Source organism: Falco rusticolus, chromosome 3 (genome assembly GCF_015220075.1).
Source record: "Falco rusticolus isolate bFalRus1 chromosome 3, bFalRus1.pri, whole genome shotgun sequence".
In the NCBI taxonomy this organism is placed as follows: Eukaryota; Metazoa; Chordata; class Aves; order Falconiformes; family Falconidae; genus Falco; species Falco rusticolus.
This window is the reverse complement of record NC_051189.1, coordinates 112250392-112272197: the sequence shown is the minus strand read 5'-3', so window position 1 is coordinate 112272197 and position 21806 is coordinate 112250392. Positions and strand designations below refer to the sequence as shown.

General features: G+C 37.8%; 1 protein-coding gene across 30 annotated transcripts in view; it reads left to right on the top strand.

Moving 5' to 3' along the window:
* Positions 1-21806, top strand: part of KIF1B (kinesin family member 1B) — a 96841-nt gene that overhangs the window by 15212 nt on the left and 59823 nt on the right. For 16 of the 30 annotated variants that reach the window (XM_037378609.1, XM_037378596.1, XM_037378620.1 and 13 more), the window contains exons 3-14: positions 7206-7282; positions 9280-9459; positions 11537-11602; positions 13456-13634; positions 14328-14439; positions 15489-15566; positions 15810-15875; positions 16649-16666; positions 18191-18266; positions 18569-18647; positions 19181-19323; positions 20479-20520. In XM_037378609.1, coding sequence (XP_037234506.1) covers positions 7206-7282; positions 9280-9459; positions 11537-11602; positions 13456-13634; positions 14328-14439; positions 15489-15566; positions 15810-15875; positions 16649-16666; positions 18191-18266; positions 18569-18647; positions 19181-19323; positions 20479-20520 — 1116 coding nt within the window. The remainder of the gene's footprint in view (positions 1-7205; positions 7283-9279; positions 9460-11536; positions 11603-13455; positions 13635-14327; positions 14440-15488; positions 15567-15809; positions 15876-16648; positions 16667-18190; positions 18267-18568; positions 18648-19180; positions 19324-20478; positions 20521-21806) is intronic. The other 14 variants (XM_037378619.1, XM_037378616.1, XM_037378612.1 and 11 more) reach the window with 3 other exon arrangements.

Below are 21806 nucleotides of genomic sequence, written 5' to 3'. Positions count from 1 at the left end.
GGCTGATGTGAAGCCTCTTGTGAGATGAAACCTAATTTTATTTCATACATAGAAATTAAAGAGGCTTTGTGTCTTCAGCATTGACAGATGTGGTAGCAGTATGGATGGGAATGGAAGATGTAAACAACAGAAAGCAGGCTGTATTGAACAAATGATGGAAGCTTAGTTTCTCTAGTTCCATACCTGACTTACAGCATTATTGGGTTTCATTTCTGATTGGCAATCAATAGGGTTTTTGGGGTTGTTTTGTTTTGGTGTTTTGTTTTTTTTTTTTTAATATTAATCTATTAGTCTGTCACCTCCCTCCAGCGCAGACTGTGTATCAGCTAATCCCAGGATTTAGCCCAAGTTAATTCTGTCTGCTGGTGTTTGTCTGAAGGGCAAACTGCAGTTAGTCAGTTCCTCACTGGAGCACCCTACAGTGACTAATATGTGGCATGTCTAGTGGCAAAATGCCCTGTAACACGACTCTCATCGCTAACAGAGAGAGGTGGAGCTATTGAATCTAGTGACTTGACTTTAAATGCAATGAGGGATAAAAGAGTAAATTCCAATTCTTACTTGCTGTGTGCTTTGTGCTCTTGTCTCTATATTCCAAGAGCTTATTAGGAAGAATTGCTTGCATCTCCAGATACTGAACTGCAGATAATTTCTAACCTGCAAAATCTGTAACGTGCTGAGGAGCAGTGCTGACTGGGATGGAAACAGATGAGTTTTGGACTGTGAATTCAGTGTTGTAATCTGACATGACATTTAAGTGGTTAAGAAGTAGTTTTGGACATTCTTTTTGTCTGCAAAAATATTGATGTGGCTGAATAGATGGGAATGGAATGAGGGGGCTGTTCTTGTATAAGTTTGCTTGCTCCCCCCCCCCCCCCAGCTCTTTCTCTGTAGGTTTCACACTCTCTGTTGACTTGGTTAGTTTTAATTGGGAGTGGAAGTGTAAGTCCAGAAATGAAGGCTTGAAGTGGGAATGTGTTTATGTATATGTTTAGGAAGGGGTGAGAAGACAGAGCACTGCTTCCAGAAGTGTCCTAGAAGACTATAACTTTGCATCACCTCTCTGTTGTGTTCCGTACTCAGGTTATAATTGTAAAATAAATAACATATTTGAGGTCTGCTTTTTGAATTTGAGCTTCAACAAATCAAGATTGGATTGTAAGGCAAAAAAGTTTAAATATGCAAAATAATACAGATCACAAAATACATGGGTGCTGTTTCAATAGTGAAGTGTTATTTTAAAAGTCTGGTAACAGTTTTTGCGAAAAGTAAAAACTAGCAATGAATTTGATCTCATAGATTTGAAAGGTTGAAAGTGTATGTTATTTTTGTGCTAGCTGATAAAGCAGATGGTGAATGGTATGAAAAATGTTAATTAAGGAACAAGTAGGATGGACTGTGGAAGTACCTTATGCCAAGAAATGAAGTTGCTTGTTTAAGTAAATGCATGTTAAAATCTAAATGTTATGTGTAGATTATTTTCTTACTGTTGATACAGCACATCTAAAATTATAGTTCCTTCATTAATTTTGCTCCTGTTTTCTCCTTATCTTTTATTAGGTTGTACTGCTCCTTCTATATACTTGTCCTGTACACTAATTAGTTAAAGTACGTGGGTCTTCATAATGATAGGAAATTTTAGATTGTTTGGTGTGAAGACATTTGTTTTGAAACTGTTGGTCAGTGATATGTAAAACTCATATGTTTGTAGTTACAGGTATGAGAAAACCACCACTGAACTTAAACAACTAAGCAACTAAAAAGAATTGTTTAAAGAACTTGAGCTTCAGGGAATATATGGATGACTGCTGCTTTAGAGACACCTCAGATGGCATACAGCAGCTCTGTATGACTTGCTGTAGAACCGTAAGGAGAAATAAACTTTTAAAATGCAAGCTGTGTCTCTAGGCTGGGATGGCAGTGGGTGTTAAATACACAGCTTCAAATAAAATGGTAATGCTGCATAGCTGTTCACACATTCTATTTAGTCTGTTTGCTTACAAAGATAGAAAATGGATATACATATTATGCCTTAAGGTGAAGCATATTATTAAAATTTTCTGGTAATTGGTAATTTATGTAAAGAAAAGGAATAATATGGGCATTTATCTCCCTCACCCAAATTAACAATTTGTAGAGTGTATTTTTAAAGCATTCATGTTCTCATGCCTTTTAATCAGCCTTCTGTTCCAAAGGTAAATGGTGGACATTAACCCAAATTGTGGTTGCTCCTTTGATCCCAGAAGAGTGTTTTAGACGCTGCAGTCAGAAAATAGTATCTTCAACTTTTTCATCCTTTCCACGTTTGAGTTAATGCATGTAACCCTTTTCAGTAGCAACAGTATAGGAGATGGTGACTTTGTAAAATATCCCGTCTGTTGCAGAATACTTAACTTGTGGAAAGCTGAAAGATTCCACATGACCTAAGAAGTTGGCTCTTGGTGAAGCAAGGGGCCTGAAAAAGGGATTGAGTTTCTCAGAAACTGGCTGCTTAGACTAGCTCCAACATTCAAAGTTGCTACGGTGCCATGCTGATGGTAACTAATTGTAGCTGCAGCACAAAGCTTTAGTGTCAGTTTGCAAACAGAAGAGTTAATTGCCACACTGGACCTTTGAAACAGCAGATAAACAAATTTATTCTGTAAGATAAAAAGGCCATTAATGTGTTCCTGCTGTGATTGTCTGCCTCATTGCTGTTCTCGTTTCCTGAGGCTCTGTAATTAAAACATTAGCTTGCTACCATACCATGAGTCTGCTATGGTGAGAGGAGATAGATGACGACCTATTTCATGATTCACTAGTACAATTCATCTTAGCCTTGCATGATTTAAAAAACAAACAAAACAACTGAAAAGCAATATTGGAGACACTGGAAATAGTCCTTTCTTTAAAATTCTACTTGTTTCCTTTTCCAGGTGAAAACACAGCTTGCTGAATAACATGGTACATAAAATCAGTGTTGCCTACTCCACTCTAATTTCTTCATGATCATTCCTTTTTTTCCAATTTTGTGTATGAATTTAGGATAAAGCTTACCTGTACTGTAAGAAGCCTTTCAATTTCTTCAGAAATATCCTTTAGTTTCCTTTTAAAAGCAGCTAGATTTCATGGATTTGCTGGTCCTTCCAAAGATGATGCTTGGTGCAGTAGACCTTCAAGTTAGGTCAGTTACTTCCACTTGAATTCCTGGTTTCTTAGCTGCCTCACTGTCATCTTTCAGGTGTCTTTTCTCACATTATTGTATATCTGATCGCTTGGTTCAAACTCAGACCCAGTGAGACATGACTGATGCTGATAGCTACTTACTTGGTGCTCAGTGTTCCAAATGAAGAGGGTTTCAGTCCAGTTGAAATCTGTTGAGGTTGTAATCTTACATTTTCTTAATTCAGCCAGCTCTGCTGGATTTATTTGTAGACAGACTGAGAATTCTGTTAAACCAGTGATTCTGAAACGGGAGGATGTAAGACTCTGTGTAAGGAACAAGAATGGGCATAAACAGACTTCAGGCTTGGATTAGAAGCTGAGTGAAAAGCCGGTGACTGGATCACGCTAGTGAGGGATAGCATGCAGATTTTCTGGCAGCCAGGAGAGGTTTCCTCTTACCCGTTCCTGCTGCAGTGGAAGGTTTTGGCCAGGCAGCTGCATTCCCAACCTCTGACAGAGCTGCCTTCTTGCACGTTAATAATATCTTTCCTGATATGATTCTGAAGATATGCTTTACAAAAACCATGCATCCTAGAAAGTAGTTTTCAGAATAGTGACCTGGACATGGAACTTTGTGTGAAGGCGCGAAGGAAAGCCTGTCTGAGAAAATAATAATATGTCTTTTTTAAAAAAGAAAAGTGGGGCAGAGTGGAACCACTTGCGCAAATCGTGGTGCCTGAACATCACAAGTGTGGTGGATCAAATTTAAGCTTGAAGCAAGTAGGATGAAACTATAATGGCAAGCTTGTAATGCCTTTCGAAACACCAAGCCTATTGCATAGCTAGAGATCTTGTCTTTCATGGGTGTTCAATGTACCTTTATGTCTAGTGAGCTTAGTGGAAAAATTGGCTATTCTTTCGGTTAAATGTTTGGCTTCTTTGCTTTCTTTTTGGAAGTGGTAGACTTCCTAGAGATTTTTAGGGTGTTTTAAAAAACAGTTAATGGGAAGCATGTATTTTCACATCAAACCTAGTTTTGTATAATACTGAAATTTATGCTACTTGTTCTGTTTTCTGTTTCTGACACAGCAGAATCTTAGAAGGCAATTAAATTGTTTCCTTGGAGAGACCAAGTGCAGCTTTGCCTTGGCCAAGAGAAATGTCCGTTTTGCTTATAGACAACAATATAAAAATGGAAGAGAATAAGTTATGGATACTTGCTACTTCACTGTTGATTCTGAGACAAATCAATTGTGCCACGAGGTAGATAAGCGAGATTGAAGTGCTCTTTCTGATGGCATTTGCACCTTCAAATAAAACGGCATCAATGTGACATTTGGGTAACCAATGCCATGACTCCTCTCACGTGACTATTATCAAAAATTTGGCTTACAAAGGTTTGCTGTTGAGATTAAGCAGCAGAATCTATATTGTCAGGAGAGATGCCGACAATACATTTTTTTTCAGGTATCTACTTCGAATTGTGTTATACAGTACCTAGGAATGGGTTCTGTTTATTGCTGCTTTTTTTCTGCTTTCAGTGGTTAGATGGCTTTCCCTTGACATTATAACCCAAAACAACTGAAGAAAATAATGTTCACCCCCAAAGGTTGTTACTTTGAACTGATGTGGAGCTTGGTTTTTATTTGTACTGCTTTTTTGGGTAGGAGCTTCAGGTACAAGGCATTACTTCTTCCTTACCTTTCAGAGCTTGATGTTAAGTAATTGAATAAGAAACGAGGATTTGTTGAATTGTAGCAGTCTGTAATACACTGGAAGGAGAGAGCTCATTCAGATTTGGGGCAGGGGGGTTGTTCTCTGGGGTTTGTTACGCACTTTAGAACTGGTTTAATAGCATGCTGTAGATGTACTGCTGTTTGGTTAAAACCAGCAAAGGAAACTAAAGCCATATATGATTGCTTAGCTTACCAGTTTGTTATGTGTTGATACCCATGTTGCTCTCCAAAGCCACAAGCACTTTTGCCATTTGATACTGTACTGGTGCAAGGCATATTATTCATTGGCTTTGCATGTCTCTCAGCTTTTATAAGCAAGAATGTCAGCTCAAGGTGCATCCAAATGAGATGGAGTTGGCCACAAGAAATAGTGTAGCAACTGTTGCTATTTGCAATCCAGACAGTGATCTTTCCTCCACATTGTGATTTTGGACAACAGCCCTGCTCAGGGACACAGCATCTGGTAGAAGAGTGATTTAATTTTAGTAGGGATTCTCTAACGACATTTTCAGAGACTTCGGTGCAACATGATGTTAAGTTCGTGTTTGAAATAATAAGAGATGTGGGTGTTAGAAGTCTTATTTATTGCAGAAAGGAAAGGAAAAGCCTCCATCTCCCAAAGCATAGTCTAACTGGCACAAATATGTGAGAAATAAGCATCCTTTGTTTAGAATGACTGATACCAGGATGTAAATCATCCCCAGGAAAACTGTCACCACCTTTGTATAGCTTTTTTTTCTATGGATTTTGTTTGCACGTACCATAATCTGTGTATCGCTCCCAGAGGCAAGTTGCTGGTTTAGATGGAAATAGGTGTGTGTAAATCCAAGGTGGTTTATCTAATTCTGATATACTCAAGAGTATGCCTTTTTACGGTCTGTCCTTACACAGATGGTGTTGAAAACAGCTGCTGGAAAGAATAGATTTAAGTATTTCCAGTGCTGTAGTACTGAAAAGAAGAAAGCAGTAGAGATTCATTTCTGCAGCAAGAGCAGAACCCTCACTGGAATACAGAAACAACAGACATTCCATATGCCGTTAAAATGACAGCTGAATCTGTTCTGTACTACCTGTCTGTCGGTCCCGTCCTCCCCAGCCCCCAGCAAAGGTTATAGGAAGCTGTTTTGTTGCTGGGGGGGGGGACGACGACCACAAACAAACAAACAACCCCAACCAACCCCAAAACCAAAACCCAAAACAAATGACCAAACCAAAACCAACAACCTGAAAGGTATTTGGAAGAGCTTTTGTTAATTGTGGGGAATGCACATCTGTGGGTCAGATATTGAAAGAATTAGAGGATGTGAGAAAAGGAAAAGAGCATAAAATTTACAGATGAAGAGAAAAAAGGGTTTTTTAAAAAGCACGTTTATTCTGGTATTTGTAAAGTGTTCAGTGACTAACTCACTGAAGGTTCTTAGATTCTTAGGTATGAATGCCTTGGAAAGAAAATGAAGTCAAGGATTGCAAGAGCTGAAAAGGCAGTTGGAGATCAGCTTTTTGATCTTAAGTCAGGGATTTAAAGGCTATCACATAGGAACTACACACAAGCATTTTTTCATTCTGGCTTTTTTTTTTGTGTGTGCGTGTGTGAATTTCGTCATAGGGGCATTGTATATTATACAGAAGTTCCAGAGAGAGAAAGTACACAAGTTGGTCGGGGGTCACTACGGGATTCAGTGGCTGTATGCTTTAAGAACATTTACCAGTTATTTGGTTGGTTCAGTTAATGTCAGCCCTAATAAAAATCTGTCTGTAGGCTTTGTGCATATAAAAGAGCATTGAAATAAACTGCGCAGACAATCTCTGAAATGTCTATAGATCCAGCTTTTTTTTAATCTTCTTCCATGCCCTGAAAATACTAAGCTTCTTAAAGCAAATCCTTCTGCAATGAGCTCTTGTTCTGTGTAACATGTATGTCAAAACAGACTTGAGTTGTGCGGCTGTGAAATCTCCAGGGATTCTTGAACTCCTTGTGCTTCAGATTGTCTTCCTTGCTAATACCCCTCAACTGATAAAAGCCTGTACCATTCTAAAAGGCAGGGGACCAGGTTGACCTGCTTCTGGTTTTCTGTCCAACAGAAGAATTTTGTTTAGCAGCAGCATTCCTTCTAGGATTTTTCCCCCCCCTTGATTTATTTGAAATAAGGCCTACAGAAACATTGTGTTAGGAAGCTGTGCATCTATTCCTTCAATCTTATTACTCCTGTGCAATGTGGCAACTCTGTGAATACTCAGATTCACATGTTAAGTTGAGGGTCAGCAAGCTCATTAATAATGCTCCTAAATGTTGAGTTAGCTGAGTTTGAATGTTATTTCTTGTAGGTATTATCAACCCAAAGAATCCTAAGGAAGCACCAAAGTCCTTCAGCTTTGACTACTCTTACTGGTCCCACACATCGGTAAGTTCTTTTACAAAAAAACTGTTTTTTTTCTTGTTGACTGGCTTGACACTAACTGCGTTCTCTTCTGTTCATGTGATCCTTGTGAGATGTTTCTGCACTGTGTCTCTCACCCTCTTTCAGGTTAAAAGCTTGTCATTGTATGTAGTCTTTTCCTGTTTGGGGGAGAGCAGAAAGAAAAGATCCTGGAGTTCAATAACAAGTTGTAAATATTTGAAAGACTACTGAAAAGTATTCTCCAACAGTGTTCTGTTCTAAATATTTTAAGGATGGCTGTGAACCACAGTTAATTCAGTTTTGTTCTTAGACAAGTGAAAGTTGTTAGAGTTCTTATAGATCAAGGAGAAATGTGGTGTGGATTCCCTTGGCAGATTTGGAAAAGACGGAGTAGTGATACGTGTTTCTGATAGCTGGAAAAGCAATAAACTCTCATCTAGCATCTCTGCCCCACCCTCTTGCGAATTGGTGCTAAGGACTTGCTGACTTCCAGTAATTGTTTTGCAGCAGAACTGTGGTGTTCTGCCATCTACCCCTCCCCTGCCTTATTTTCTCAAAAGATATAGAAAGAAAGGATAATGTGTTTCTCTAAGATTAATTTTAGTTACTGGGATGGTGCAAATAAGAATTAATATTTCTGAGCAAATCTGTAGCCAATGAGGTTGTTTTCATGATGGAAAAACTTGGATTGTTATAGCTCATTTACCGAATCTTCCAGAGCACCTGTGCAAGTAGATTACAGGATCAGTCAGAGGAACATTATGAACGTAATTCCTGAAAACTAGCAGGAAAGAAAGTGGTCTGATAAAACCTTGATCCCGACATTAGAATGTTAGCACAGCTATATCTGTCCTGATTTCAAGAGCAAGTAATGTTAAAATCTGACGCTTCAGGAAGAGAGAGAGAATGATAGATCAAGAATAATGTAGTCACATACAATGTAGTGACATACTCCTTACAAAATTAAGTTTCAGTAGCATGTTATCTATGCAATCTCTACTACATTGTGCAACTTAAAACATCTGCATAGATAATCGTTAGTATTATAACTTTTTCAAGTGTATTTACTAAGGACTTGCCTAAATGATCAAGAGAGGACATCAGAAAAAAGAGCATATACCCTGAATCCAGCTTTCTCTCAGCATTTTTGTATTCTGTACCATTCCTGGAGCTGCATCTTGGATTGCCTCTCATGACTGGATGTTGGAGTCTGATCGGTACAGTGCCCGAGTACCTGAAATGCACTACCTAAAAAATGGAGAATTATTCATGAAGTTTTGTTTTGTACAAGTTGTGTATTTGCCTTGAGATCTGGCAAGTGTATTCTTTTTGACATCAATAACTTGTGGTTATTTTTTTCCACTGCATGTGCAGCAGTGCCTCTTCTCAAAATGTAACAAACTTTTCAGTTGAGTGTTTGGAGGTGGTCACTTGCTTTATCCATATACAGATTTCTGTCATAGGGTGCATCTGCAGTAGAGTGTTGTTTATTTTATCACTGGGCTAAATTGCTTTAAAGTAGCTTTTTTTTTAATGTTATATTGCTAACCTTGTATTTAGCCATAGAAAAATGTTCTGATAGATTCCTTGACCAGTTCAGGTACTTGCTAATTCGAAATATGTATTGACAGACATAAAGATTTTGTAGTCACTGGAGGTTGTAAATCGAAACCTGGATTATTAGACAGTAGAATCAGCTGCAAGAAAAAATTGGTCATGTTAATGATTTGTTTACTCTTTTAATCTTAAAAAAAGGAAACAAAATAAATGTGAGCAACTTTGGTTTTCTTCCCCCTGCTACCCTTCAGACCCCTTGTCAAGACCAGCCACTGTGGGATTTCTGTAGCTTCCAGTCCTTTATTTGTTTGTATTGACTTTCTGAACTCTACTTTAGATTTTCTCCCCTTGACTCCCTCCTCCCAAACACCCTGAATGACATTTGTTGGTGATCTTGAATGATAGGATAAGACTATATTTGTGCCGCTTTCATGTCTTTTCAGCCTGAAGATCCCTGCTTTGCATCTCAGAGCCGCGTGTACAATGATATTGGGAAGGAGATGTTACTGCATGCCTTTGAGGGCTACAATGTATGCATTTTTGCCTATGGACAAACTGGAGCTGGGAAATCCTACACAATGATGGGCAAGCAGGAGGAGAGCCAAGCAGGCATAATCCCCCAGGTAGAGCAGAACCCGTTTGGGTTTTTTATAGCATGTTCAGGCACGTGCTTGTGGATATGCTTTTTTTATATTGCAATAATGGTTAACAAGAGAACCACAGCTTACTTCTGAAGTGAAAGGATACTGGGGGAAAAAAAGCATTTTTAGTAATTTTCCTGCTGTGACTTTTTTTAAATTGTACTGTAAAATCTGTATATTTTTTTTGTACGTCCAGTTTCTCCACTTCCCCAGCAAACTAGTAAATCAAGACGTCTTAGTCACTGGGTTTCTTGTCCCCTTCTCTGACTTTAGCTAGGATAGCACTTAAGCACTTTTTGAATTCCTACTGAATACAAGGTGGTATTACTGATGAATATGTCAGGAACTTTTTGTAGTGATAAGTTTCCCAAGGGTACAAACTGAATAATATATCTTTGTAAGAAATTAAGCTCATCAAAATGAAAAAATTGGGAAAAATAGGGCAACTGAGCACAGCCCAGTGTTATTTCCTTCTCTGAAATTTCTTTTGACATTTGCCATGAAATTTGAAGAAGTTGAGATACCCACACAAGAAATTCTGGCTGGCAGAAGTTTGTCACCATGAATTTAGCATTCTGTAGCTGTTGGTTGTGTGGCACTTGTTCTATGTGCAGGCCTTCCTCAGTGTGTAGGCACTGACAGTGGACCAAGTTTGTTGGAAGACAGTGTGTTCCTCCATTCTCAAAATAGAAATCTGAGGCAGGGTTTCAGTCTTAATAAAAAAAAATGCTGAACAGCTTGAGTCCTCATTCTGCTGCAGGTCTGCAGTAGACATTGGCCCTGTGCCACAGGTATGAAATAGATGACACGGAGCGCTGTTCTCCGTTAATGGCATGGGCATATGTGCTGAAATAGGTTGCAAGTGTTCTGGTGATCAGCTTAAAATAATGTTGAAAGAACTAATGTGATGAAGGACAGAATTGTTATACCTAAGCATTTTGGTGTTATTACAGTAATACAAAGTAACGATGTAATAAGTGAAATGAACTGAAAATCTGTGACAACAGCTTTGTGCTAAATTTTTTTGTTGTGATGGGGATACTTCTATTTGTTTTTTCTGAAACTTCAAATACATAAGAATTAAACATTTTCCTGACCCCTGCTCCCAATTGAATAATGCTCCTGTAATCTACTACAGTTTTAAAACAAAAACTTTTCCTTCCAGTTTCACTGGGAGGCCTGCCCATAAAGTACAAAATGAATTATCTGTTCAGGGAGATGTTGTTGCATCTGTTGTCTTTCTTGTCTCATACACAGAAGGTACAGCACAATCATGTTCCAAGTAGTATAGGTTGTTGACATTAAATTCTTATGCTTTGGCCAAGTTCCCTGTTTGCCAACCTAGTGTGACACTTTATGGTACTTAAACCATGTGTTGACTGAATACTTTAGAGTGTATGCTTTCAAAATTGCTTATATTCTTCATTATCTGTTCATTTTTCATACAGTGGCTTGTAGATATGTGTTCCAGAAACCTCTTTTTACAATTATTCCTCTCTGTACCCATGCTTTTCATTTTAATCTCCAGATGTATATTCATGGCTTGCCCACTGTTCATTTCTTCCTCTTTTATAATCTTAATTTTGGGTCTCTGTTACTTCTAGACAAGCACTATTGAGAGAAGTAGACCACTGGTAGTTAAAGTATCCTTCACACAAAAATACTGCTAACAAATTTTGAAATAATTTCTGCCTGCTGATTTGAATCTGGATTTTGGAACTTCAACACACTGAATAAACAGGCTGTTGTTTTTATGAGGCTAGGACAGGACTAAAGATTTTCATCATTCCTTTCTAAAATTACTATTTCCAGTTTCAGTTAAGGGCTTTTTCTAATTTTATAGTACAGAATAGTAAACCTAGAACAATTGTTCAGGTCGTCTATAAAACAAGGTTGAATGATGGTGATGTAGAATTTCCCAGTGAGGGTGTATGTGGTTGATGTAATGGGGTTTTTTTCTTCCCCTGCCCTCACTCTGAAGCCAGTTTAATGACATATTGTGGTACTTGTTACTACTCGGTAAAGATTAATTTCTGACTTGGCTTTAATCCCGTTCTAGCTATGCGAAGAACTGTTTGAGAAAATCAATGACAACAGCAATGAAGAAATGTCATATTCCGTAGAGGTGAGTATGGTGAGGGATCAAAGAATATCTGTGTGTTGAACATCAAACTGAGCTTAGTTGCTGCGTTCTTGATGTTGCATTAAGATGGTGATTTTTGATTGTGTGTGGGGTTTCTTGTTGTGTGTGGGTGTTGGGGTTTTTTGGCGTTGTGTCTTTTTGCCGTTTTATGTTTTAGCCAAATGTAATAAAACATTTCTGGGACACTTCCCCCCCCCCCTCCTGTGTAGCAGTTCTGAAAGAAGTGATGGGCTGAAAAACCTGAAGATGAATTTGTAGATTAACTTTTTGTTTTGACTGCTGGATGGAAAATTACATATTTCTTGCCAATTAGAATAGTCATAATTTATACCTTGTTTCTCTACAGGAATTGTCTAGAATAGCTTAGTCATGGAGTCTTACCTGACATCTGTTAGTAAGGTTGGTTTACAGAAAAAAAATGTTTAAGTTGTGCATACATAAGAAATTTGTCAGTACTTAATTTTTCTTAATTATTATCCTTAGGTTGTTTTGTGTTTAGAAAGTCATTTTCATATGCTGTCGTACTGCACCGTTTCTTTTCCTGTCTTCCTGTTCTGCTCCAAAATAAAAATAAAAGCAGCCACTTTGCAGAAATGGTATTTCCTTTCTTCTACAGTAGTGTTGTCTACCACCTGTGTGCTCCCCCGCCCTCCCCAATCAGTTTTAATAGTCTCACATGCAAGTATGTTGCAGGCTTTGAAAGAAAGGAAGACCAAAAGTGGTGGAAGTCAAATGTGATTGCTATTAATAAATGTGAACTCCTATCATTACTATTTTCTAAGTTACAGAACTGGAAAACTATTAGGCTTTGAATCAATCCATTTTAACACTTCACTTATTTGTATTTTATTAACATTTGATGAATTAATGTTTGAATACCATGGGAGTATCGCATTTAGGATTGTGAGTGCGAATATTCTAACATTTTCATGATATTTTTTCTATTTGGTACTTGTTTATGGTCCTGATTATGTCTCTAAGCATAGATTTGTGCATGTGAGAGAGAAATCATCTCTCCAAAAGAATGAGCATCTGACAAAAAAAGCAAAGAAGGGAGGCAGTTAGACAGAAGTAGTGATGGAAATGTATAAATAGTGTATTATGATCTGTTTTGGATGTAGAATTCATTTTTCTGCATTGCACTTACACAAAAAGAGATCTTCAATCTCTAAATTTCTAAGGCTGTTGCTTACATCTGTAATCCACAGAATGAAAGTGAGTAACTTACTGTCTCTTTTAATATTTACTATCTGGACTGCTGCAGCTGCTGTTGGATCAGGATAAGCATAGTGCCGTGACAAATCTAAGCTTTATAATTTATTTCAAAGGGCTCAGATTTAAGATTAGTGTGCTTTGAATAATTGTACTGATGAGTCAGGAATACAGCAAGATGTGGATACAGCTCAGAATCAAAAGTTGTTTCTGCATACAAAGAAATTAAACTTTTTTGCTTAAGTTTGCTTGGGAAGTTCATAAGAGATTCCTTGTAAGCAGACTCCTTTTACCACCTGTCTTCTTTGCCTCTTTAGAAAGATAGTTTTTCTGCTGTGTCATATTAAAGCTGTTAAGATGATTGTGAACTCATGTTTAATTAAACACCAATGTTTTTTGAAATGGTTGAGACACCTATACATGGATCCAAGGTCTGCAGTATATGTGGGAGATCTGATGTGTGAGACTAGTGACTCCTTTTCCTTTCTGCCATTGTGTCAAGCTGTTACATGAATGGAGATGCCCGCCTACAGCTTTCTTGTAGTGGACTGAGGGAGTTGGCACCAGTGGCACTCTAAAATGCTGCAAAGCACTAAATTGTCCATGCAAATTCCTGTTTTCAGGTGAGTTACATGGAGATTTACTGTGAGAGAGTCAGAGACTTGTTGAACCCGAAGAACAAAGGGAATTTGCGGGTGCGAGAACATCCTCTGCTTGGACCATATGTGGAAGATTTGTCCAAGTTAGCAGTCACATCTTATACAGACATTGCAGACCTCATGGATGCCGGGAACAAAGCCAGGTTAGTGATGGTAGTGTGTTACATATTTTTATCTCAGTTGCGATATATGGCATATAGCAGCAAATTTAAAATACCTTTTGTGATGCTTTCTTAAAAACTCATTTCACATGAGGGATATTGTTGCACTATGCACTGTTCAATGCTATTAAACGACTGAAATTGATTTGTGTGGTGAAATAGTGCTGCAAATCACTGTATAGATATTTAAAGCTTGTAGTGGCTTGAGATGAAGTATGTGACTAATTCTGCTGGCTTTTGTTCCTGCCTTTGTGTACTGTATCATCACAGTCTCCTTATTCATTCAAGTGGTTCAGGACTAAAGTTGGCATTCTAGCTTTAGGTTCTGGTTCATTAGTAGTCGTTTACGTGTCAGCTGTAGGCTTCTTTTAACAACGTGTGGGAAAGATTGACATAAAGGCTGCTCATGTTTTCTTGGGTGTAAGGTAGATTGAGTACACAGATTGAGAAAGCTCTGTTCAAACTGTGATGAAGGTGGGACTAATCCAGGAGTGAAAAATCAAGGGGTTTCTTAATGGTATTTGGTATGGCTTGGTCTCGGTTACAGGGCAGAGCATCAACTGTACAGTCTCTTGGTGTCATTCCTCTACAGCTGCATGCAGCCCTGCAGGTAGTTGTGCTTGCAGCAGAGAGGCTACTGTTTTCTAAACATGTCTGTATCTCTTCATATTTTAGGACTGTGGCAGCTACCAACATGAATGAAACCAGCAGCCGCTCTCATGCTGTGTTTACAATTGTCTTTACTCAGAAGAAACATGACACAGAAACTGATCTTTCTACAGAGAAGGTATGTTACAGATAAGTGGCTTTCCAACTGTTTTTCATAAATCTTCCCTGTAATAACTTACTGGCAGTATGACAAGAAAATGAGAATTAAATGTTTTTTCTGGTGTTCTGTATAAGGGTGAATTGCTTTGTGCCTTGATGGAGCCCTTTTATTTTTCTATGGAATTTTGTTTGATTGTAGTCTAAAAAACAACTAAATGGGGAATATGTGCAGGAGGAGAATATATAGATGTGAGGAAAATACAGCTGTAAGGACTAGGTTCTGTGGGGAAGGATGTATGAAATAAAATAAGTTAACCTTCCCCAGTCGTCTTCCCAGAACTTTCTGTGGTTTTGCTTGTCAGTGCAAAATGTTTGCCTTGTTAGTTCTTTCCTTTGGGCACAGGGATTGGGATGAGTGAGATTTAGGCACTTTCTGGAATTTTCATGTTAAAAGGAGGTACCCTGTTTAGTATGGAACAGTTTTCTGGCTTTTATTACTCTGCAATACAGGCTCTGCATGCAATAGTAGATGAAACACAGGTAATGTTCATGTTTCTGAACTGACTACTGTGGACAGATCTGAAAAAATTTGTGTTGAAGACACCTACCCACCAAATGATAAGACCCTCTAAAGTTACTGTTAATGGACATGGACTCTGTAGCTTTTGATACGCCAGTGCTTTATTGCTGGCGTTACTAGAGTCAGGATGAAACATGAGTTTTTCTTTTCCTTTGAGATTCTTGTGTGGTCTGTAGCAGTAACGATTTTTTTTTTACTTCTGTTTTGGTCTGATCATGTGAGATCTCGCTGTCTTTTTGGGTACAGCATAGTGCTACTTAAAACAGTGCATAATCCCAGACACTTCTTATCCATAAGGTAACAGTATTAAGCTAATAGCTTGTGAAAATGCTGTTTGACTGTAGTTTTAAGCACAGTACAATGATTTTTTTTTTTTTTTTTTTTTAGACAGTAGAATTCATCTCATGCCATAGAATTCTTTGAAATTTTGTTCTTGCTCTCGTTCACCAAGAATTAGTTCTCATTGTTAATGTGTTTTTGCTCTATAGGTCAGCAAGATTAGTCTTGTGGATTTAGCTGGCAGTGAGCGAGCCGATTCAACTGGTGCCAAAGGAACCCGATTAAAGGTATTGGGCCATTGATGTAGGGTAAAGAAAGGGAAGTGGGTGTGCAAGCATCACATGGAGCCATTGCTTGAAAAATGATAGGAAAAGAAAGGATTGGTATTGTAAGTATGGAAAAAATAATGGCATAACTGAAGGCGCTTTTTTTCCCGTCTGATGATGGGTGTCACATTTGGCTCATTTAGTCTACAGAGGTTCGTTTGAACAATTTTAATTGCTGTATAATATTGGATTATGTTTTCACAGGAAGGAGCAAATATAAACAAGTCTCTTACAACTCTGGGCAAAGTTATATCAGCATTGGCCGAAGTGGTAAGTACAGCATTTACTTCTTGTAACAACCTTTCCATAGCTAGTAAAACTGAGACAGTAAAAACCACGGAGTACAGCAGAATCTTTCACTGTTCTTGGTCTAGCATTCTTAGCCAAATTAGCTGTGTGTATTTTGATAAATGAGTAGTGCGGATAGTATTCTGTGAATGGCATGCAGCCTGGTAGAAACTTGATGTGTCATTAGACTGAAGCATTGGTTTATTTAGCTGTGAAGAAGCCATGCAAAAGAAGCCTGCATTTGTGTAGAAGATGCGTTCAGGTAGCAAGCTTTTAGTTCTGCAGAGCAGTAATTTTTATTTTTATCTGAAAGAATAACTTTAGAAAGCTAACTGCAGTTTTGTTGTTACAAAATTTTAGAAGTACCCATGTAATAATTTGATTATCACTGGCTTTTTTTGCAATGGCAAGACTTAGGTGTTGAGTTGAGTGAGCATCTGTTGATCCAAACATAAGATTGTACATTTAGAAAAGTACTTTGTCTTTTCCTTTCTACACTCAACTACTATTTAAAAAAAACAAGTAAATTATTACTGCTCCTTTTAAAAGTGAGTTAAATGAGTTTTCAACAGCTTGGATAGGTTGAATATACTTACATGCTTTTTAGGGTTTTTTTCCCATGAAAACTGTTCTCATTTATTGGGCTCCTCAAGAAAAGAAAATGCTGTCCAAGTTAAGATGGAATTTATATATAAAGCTCTGTTAAGAAGCTCATTTTGTATCTCCTTCCTCTTTCTTTAATGCTTTCAACTTAGGATAACTGCACTAACAAGGTATGGTCTGAGTAGTAGGGGATGGTGTCTTTTTTTTGCTTGAGCGTAAGATTTTATTCTCTTCATTTTGGAATCAAAGAACAGGGACCTTTTATGTCAGATCTTTGAGAAGTTCCTGTGACTATAAATTAGTCTTGAAGCCTTAGAATTACCCGTACTAAAATTTTTAAAATGTTATAAGATTGGGGATAAATGAATGAAAAGTACACATTTAGGTGCGTATTTAGGAATATTCTTTTATTACATTCCTGCTCCTGATTTGGTGACTTACATGAGGAATATTTACTTTTAGTATGGATAACTTTGTCTCTGCTTTCGTGTTTCTGCTCTCCATGCTTTTTTCTTTACCTCATGTGATGGATTTAATAGTCAATTCTAGTTTCCAGCTTTAATATCTGGTGTTTACCTGCCCTTAGTAATTTTTCTCATCCATTGTAAGGTTACTTACCTTTGGCAAGGGGCAATAGAACTGTTCCAAGACCAATGCTCACATTTTAAGCACCTTTTGAGTGTTAAGAAGAGTTTCACACAAATTATAATCAGGCCTTTTATTGCAAAGCCATGTATTGAATGTTGTGTGGAATTAGACTTTTGACATCTCTCAAAGCAACGTGTTTGCCTCCTATTTGTGTAAGTAAATGAATGACCAAAGATTCACGTTCTGTTACAGAGCTTTAGAAATTAATTGTTTCTTTTAGACCAAATAAGCCAGACAAAGCCTTTTTAATGAAATTTGGAGGGAAGTCTACCAAAGGTGCTCAGAAGGCCATCTTCTCTTTTGTGAAAGTTCCTCATTGATCACTACTGATTTTGCGATGAAGTACTTAAATACTTGGACACACATCTCGTGGCCTTGTGCTTCAGTTTGAGTAGTCTCTGTAATATTTTTGTCCTTTTTTTAAAAGAAAAAAACGAAAACAACCCAAAATAAAACCACCAAAACAAACCCCTAAACCACCTCCTTTCTACTCATACTTCTAATTTCAGCGTGAAAGTACTTTCATCTCTTCCATCCTCAAGTTTCCTAATAACTGCTTACAGAAGCCCAGGAAGATTGGGTAGTTGTCCTTTTACGTGTGTACCTGTATCTCTGTAGCTGTGCAATCTCCTGTAAATAGACCTTTGACTGCTCTAAAAAGCCATAACTTTTCTAACAAAGGAAAAGTGAATCTTCCTTTGAATGAGTAAGGTTTACTTCTTAAATTCACTTGCAATGGTGTTAAAACACAGAATTTAATTGTCAGGAAGATATTCTTCATACACAGAATACACTTTCTGGACATAGTGTGTCAAGGGAGTTCTCTGGACTGCTTATCATCATCTGTTTAGATAGCTGAATATTTTGCATGCTACCTAATATCAAACTCAGTAACCACTTGTACAACCACGGGCCACCCCTCTGTTTAGATAGCTTATGTGTATGCTTGTCATGGTTCTTTTAGTACCTATACTATGATTTTTATGTTTTAAGTATTAATTTTCCATTTGGTGTCTGTTTCTTAGTAGTGTGTTCTTTCTTTGTAGAGTAAAAAAAAGAAGAAGACAGACTTTATACCATACAGGGATTCTGTACTAACATGGCTTCTTCGAGAAAATCTAGGTATGGCTGACTTGCCTATGCCAGTATGGAAAGAAATTATCACTAAATTCTCTGACTGCTTTTGACTCTCTTAAATTTGTATCAAATGTTAAGTTAAATAATTTTAATAGTCAAATCTGAGTCAAATAGTTCCATCTTTTGTTAAAGTTACAACTCTCTTTCCTATGATTTTTTGAATATTTCTCAGTAAGGTAGAATATAGTTGAATTCTATAATTTTGTGAAAATGCTGATATTTAGTAAGTAGTTAGAGCCTAGACTGTGCATTCTAGTTCCGTCTAAAATCTTGCCTGTTTGTTATAGGCGGTAACTCCAGAACTGCAATGGTTGCTGCTTTGAGTCCAGCAGACATAAACTATGATGAAACTTTGAGCACTTTAAGGTACTGTCTTTTTATCTGAGATGGATATGGATAGCTGTTAGCTCAAATGGCTGTATTCTATCCTTCAAACCTTTGGGTTTTCATACTCTGAGAAAATCTGTGGGGAAGACGACTCTGTGCTGGCAAGAACTCGATTATTTTGAAAGAGGAAAACCAATCTATTACATATGAATAGGGAGCTAGTGATTTATTGCTGATTCTAAACTTGAAAAATCAAACTAACCTTCTTGTGTTCCTATGTTTTTTCTAGTGTGGTCCCTAAGCCGAGCATGTTAGCTAAGCTGAGGTTTCAAAGCACTGAATAAAGAAAAAAAAAATGTTGTCTGTTGTACATACTGTTAATCCATATTGAATAGGACTTGTCTTTTTAGCAGCAATACCCTGTATTAAATATGAATTCAAATGCATAATTGACTGTAATCCAGAATTCTCTTCTGATGTACACTTGCAAGCTAAACATCTCCTATATTGCTGTGTTCCATATAAGCGCTTACATGTTCGTTGTAAGGTTTCAATGTTTTGTCTGTTTCCAGATATGCTGATCGTGCAAAACAGATTAAATGCAATGCTGTTATCAATGAAGATCCCAATGCCAAGCTCGTGCGTGAACTGAAGGAGGAGGTGACAAGGCTTAAGGATCTCCTGCGTGCTCAAGGGCTGGGAGATATTATTGACAGTAAGTGGATTAAACAGACTATCATCTTGAGGTTGGTGTCTTTTATAGAGGAGGGAGAGCTGGGCCTGTGAGCGGAAGCGGTTAGAAACATGGAAGTTAAATGTAGGTGCTGGTATTAAATTTTGAACATGGTTTTAAAAATAGTAGCCTCTTCTGTCTTTAAACAATGCATCCTTAGGATTGTCTGTAGACTTGACAGACCACCTTCAAACTCTCAAGGGAAGACGTGGGGATTGAGTTTCCTGTTACTGTAGAAATGATTTTGTGTAATAGAACTTACACATTCAGGAGTTGCTCTGCTGAGTTATGGAGGACTTTTTGTCTAGCTGCCAGTAAAAGGATAGTTGAGGTATAGAAGCTTAATTTCATACTGAGAAAGAAAGCATCTTTTCTTCCTCGTTAAGGGGTTAAGGTTATTTGTTGATACCTGGCTTCAGTGCTGTCCTCGCTCAGAAAGAAAACAACGGCTAATTCCTGTTAGAAAATGTCCTGAGTGACAAACCATTTGTCACTTCAAAATAACTAGCCATGAAACAGCTGCCTGTGAATAAATAATGAATTCTTTTGGGGCGAGATTTTGAGTTAGGTTGGCAGAGCAGTATTGTACTGATTTGCTTTGCCAGCAACCTCTTAAAGCACCAGAACACACTTGTGCCTGATTACTTTGTCCTCATTCTAAATAAAGCAAATAAACTAAAATTTTAGCTGGTACTTTCTTCTATAATATGAACAGTGATTTAATTCCTAGTGAAGCAAATGCCTATAAAAACAGAGTGTATTCCAGTGAATTAAAAGATTCTTGGACTTAAAAAAAAAAAAAAAAAAAATTGCACCAGTTTCTGATTTGTCAGAACTTATTTGCCTGTGAAGCAGAAGTTCTGACTTAGTCACAGACAATTTAAAGATGTGTAGTATGTATTTACCTTTTTATTTACTTGTTTTCAAGAGAATGGGGCCAGAAGGCAATGAAATACAAGTGTTTTTATGCTTGGTACAGTCTGTTTTTTGGTTCTAAATCAAAACTGAAAAAACTGTGTTACTGAAAATTGTGCTTTTGTTTCTTTAAACATCAAGTAGTTTTCTCTTCCCTTCCTATGTCGCTAGTGAACCTTCAATTTTGATCCTTCTTGTATTTTCCCTCCTGCTTCCTTTCAGTTGATCCAATGGGAGATGAATACTCTGGAAGTGGAGGCAAATGTGTGTATTGTGTGGTTCTCTTGTTTAACCTGCTTTCTCTGGGTCAGCTTTTAACTGAGCTTTGCATGCCAGCATTTCTCACAGGGAAATCCCAGACAGAACACTCACTGTGGAATGCAGTGCAGTTTCATGGAAACTAGCTTAACCACGGTTCCTTAGACTGAGTTGGCAGTCAAAAAAAAGTGCAAAGTTTAAAATGCAACATACGTTCATTCTTCCTTTCTGGCGGAATATAGAAGGGATAGTGGAAGTTCTTTAGTCTGTTTTCATGACAGCCAGCCATTTAGAGTTGAACCAGAAAATCTTGTTCTCGAACCTTTTTCAAGTTATTCAAATGAAACAGCTTCCGGTCACCTAGCTTCCTGGCATTTTAATATCTCTTTTTCAGCTAAAAGTATTTGTTTTAAATGCCGTAATTGATTAACTCAAGGTGAAATGTTATCAGTTCCTCCTGGAGAGGCTTGAGTTTTATTTTATATAGTTTCTTAAAAAAAAAAAAAGTTGAACATCCTATACTGCTGACGGTCTCATTTGAGCTCAAATACTTGGTTGTAGATTATTAACTTCATAGGGTTGAAAGCAGTCAGCAAACAGCATTTTATTTCTGTTCTACTGTGTGCTTTTATGAAAGGGAAATATATGTAGTCTGTTGCAAGAGAAATGTATTCTATGTAAATTTTGGGTTGCTAGACTTTTAAAATTCTTTCAGTCAGTCGTCTTCACCCTTGCTCAAACAATATCAACTGGAAGAGATCTGTCTGAAATTTCCTAAAATTAAAACTACTGGTGGTGTAAAGACTCATTCTGGCCTTGTCTTACATTCTGATGCTGCTTCCAGCGTGTGCATATATCATCTGTGTGAAAGCTGCAGCCTCCAGGAAAAGCGTGCATGATGCTGAGGGCTTTGGTTCTCCGTGGTCACAGCAACTGCGAAAGCTATTGCAAGCACCACGTCCTTTATCTTCAGGACTGCATGCGTCTTGGCCTTTGGAGACTTCATCTTCCCTGCTCTGTCATGCCTGCCTTCCTCATCCCGATGGCATTCCCTTTCCTTAACCTGCTTTTCTTCTGTTAAACTCCCACCCCTGCTTCCTGGATTTGCAGATGGTGGTTTTCAAACTGACTTGATGCAATCACCAGTTTCACGAGGCTGAAACAGCAGGCTGAATGTGGAGTGAACTAGGGCATAAGGCTGACAATAGCAGAATTGTTCAGGATAAGAGTAGAGGAGATGTAGGAGGACATGGAAATTTATGCAATGTCTGGGTGAGCATCTCATTTTTGTA